The 2,135-nt window shown below is 41.6% G+C and overlaps 1 protein-coding gene across 1 annotated transcript; it reads right to left on the bottom strand.

Annotated features, from left to right (window-relative positions):
• Nucleotides 1-229: 229 nt before the first annotated feature.
• On the bottom strand, nt 230-1,177 carry LOC132009714 (olfactory receptor-like protein OLF4). Its single transcript, XM_059387744.1, has one exon. The coding sequence runs from the start codon at nt 1,175-1,177 to the stop codon at nt 230-232; it is 948 nt and encodes a 315-aa protein (XP_059243727.1).
• Between the last annotated feature and the right edge of the window lie 958 nt (nt 1,178-2,135).

Genomic DNA, 2,135 nt, shown 5'->3' with positions numbered 1-2,135 from the left:
AACAGATTCTTCCCTGTAGCTTCCAGAATGAACCAAATCTTGCAAACATTTTTTTAGCCCAATGAGAACCATTTCAGAGTTTTAACCCCTTGAATTGTCAGAGCATAAATGTGCTTTAAACACTAATTTAGTCATTTTACGTTGGTATTAGGAACTGAATAAAAACACTTGTTCAATAAAATTTTGCTCAGGAAGCTAAGCCTAAGCAACCTTAGGAACTTGTTCTTTCCTATGACAATTGGCCACATAGAGTCTCCTTCACAAAGAATGTTTTCAGAGCCCTCTTTACATCTTTGTTCCTCAGGTTGTAGATGAAGGGGTTCAGCATGGGTGTGACCACAGTGTACATCACCGAGGCTACTGCACTTGCATGGGAGGTCTGGGTAGCTGCAGAGCTAAGGTACACTCCTAGGCTTGTACAATAAAATAAGGAGACAACAGAAAGGTGAGATGCACAGGTGGAAAATGCTTTATACTTGCCCTGAGCTGATGATATTCCACATAAGGAGGAAACAATCTTAGAATAAGAGTAAAGGATACCAGCAAAAGGACCAACACCCAGAAAGACAGCTGCAAAATACATCACCAAATTATTAAGAAAGGTATCAGAACAGGCAAGTTGGATCATCTGATTGAGTTCACAGAAATAGTGGGGGATTTTTACCTCTGTACAGAAGGATAGCCGCAACACCATTAAGGTTTGTAACAGGGAATGCAGGATACACATGATCCAGGACATCAGAACCAGCAGTCCACAGAGCTGAGAGTTCATGATGATCATGTAGTGTAGGGGGTGACAGATGGCCACATAGCGATCATAGGCCATCACGGCCAGAAGACAGATATCCAAAACAGCAAAGAGTATGAAAAAATAAATCTGTGTGACACAGCCTGCATAGGTTATGACTTCACTTTCTGTCTGTATATTCATCAGCATCTTAGGGACAGTGGTGGAAGTGGAAGAGATGTCTACAAAGGAGAGGTTGGCCAGGAAGAAGTACATGGGGGTGTGGAGGTGGGAGTCAGAGTGGATGGCTAGGATGATGAGCAGGTTTCCACACACAGTGATCAGGTACATGGAGAAGAAAAGCCCAAATATGAGGGGTTGCAGTTCTGGTTCCTCTGAAAATCCCAGAAGAAGAAACTCTGAAATTTGTGTATTATTGCTGGGTTTCATGTGGTGGAGGTGACTTCAAGGATAGAGGCAAATAGCATGATTAATTTTCACACAGTTGTATTACTCACAGCATTAAAATGTTACCTTTAATTTTGTAGTCTAAATGTTTATTTTAATATTTTGTACATAGATATGATACAATTCAGGGGATCCCCTGTATTACAATAGTTATGGGATTTTTGTTTCAGTCACTTAATTGACAAAAGGCCATGTATTCCACACTTTTAATTAAAAAAAAATTACCAAATCCCAGAAATGCAAATTACATCCTGGCCGTGATTTAGACATTTTCTAGGTGATGAGTATAGGGTGCTAAAAAACAAAATTCCCTATCACTCAATAATGGAGAAGGAATACATTAACAAATAAGAAAATAAATAGCATTTCAGAGGGTGGCAGATGGTATGAAGAAAAGGAAAACAAGGATAAAGCAGAGTGAATAGGGAATGCTATTTTCTTGGGTATGTAAACCAATTCTGTGAACAAGGTGACTTTGGAACAAAAATCTGAAGTAAGAGACAGAGGCAGATCAAGAATTATGGGGTAAGTGTGTGCCCAGCAGAGGAAATGATGAGGGCAAAGGCCTCAAGTAAGGTACTTCTTTCCAATGCTCAAATCAAAAATGCAAAGCCAGTGCTACAAGGGGAATGAGCAGGAGAGAGCCTGTGGAGGAAAGTCGTCAGACACACTGAGGAGAGAAATGACCTCTCTGCTAACTCTGAAACCTCAAGGCACAGGGGCCTCCTTGTCCACACTGCCTCTCCCACTGTATTCCTCGTTTTGCAAAGGCATCTCATGAATTGAACCAAATCGCCTTCTTAGTGGACTCTCTTGATTGAATTCTGGCCCCTGTGGATGTCACCTTGGGAGTTGTCAGTCCTGGCACCTTGTTGTGGGGACTGCTCACACTCTACAAGACACACACACACACACACCCCACCATCCTTTCCTGGCTGTG

Source organism: Mustela nigripes, chromosome 2 (assembly GCF_022355385.1).
Source record: "Mustela nigripes isolate SB6536 chromosome 2, MUSNIG.SB6536, whole genome shotgun sequence".
In the NCBI taxonomy this organism is placed as follows: Eukaryota; Metazoa; Chordata; class Mammalia; order Carnivora; family Mustelidae; genus Mustela; species Mustela nigripes.
Note: the sequence above shows the minus strand (reverse complement) of the source record. Positions and strands in the feature narration are given on the sequence as shown.

Coding starts and splice junctions, on each gene's coding strand:
- LOC132009714 (XM_059387744.1), bottom strand. CDS start 1,177: ATGAAACCCAGCAATAATACACAAATTTCAGAGTTTCTTCTTCTGGGA.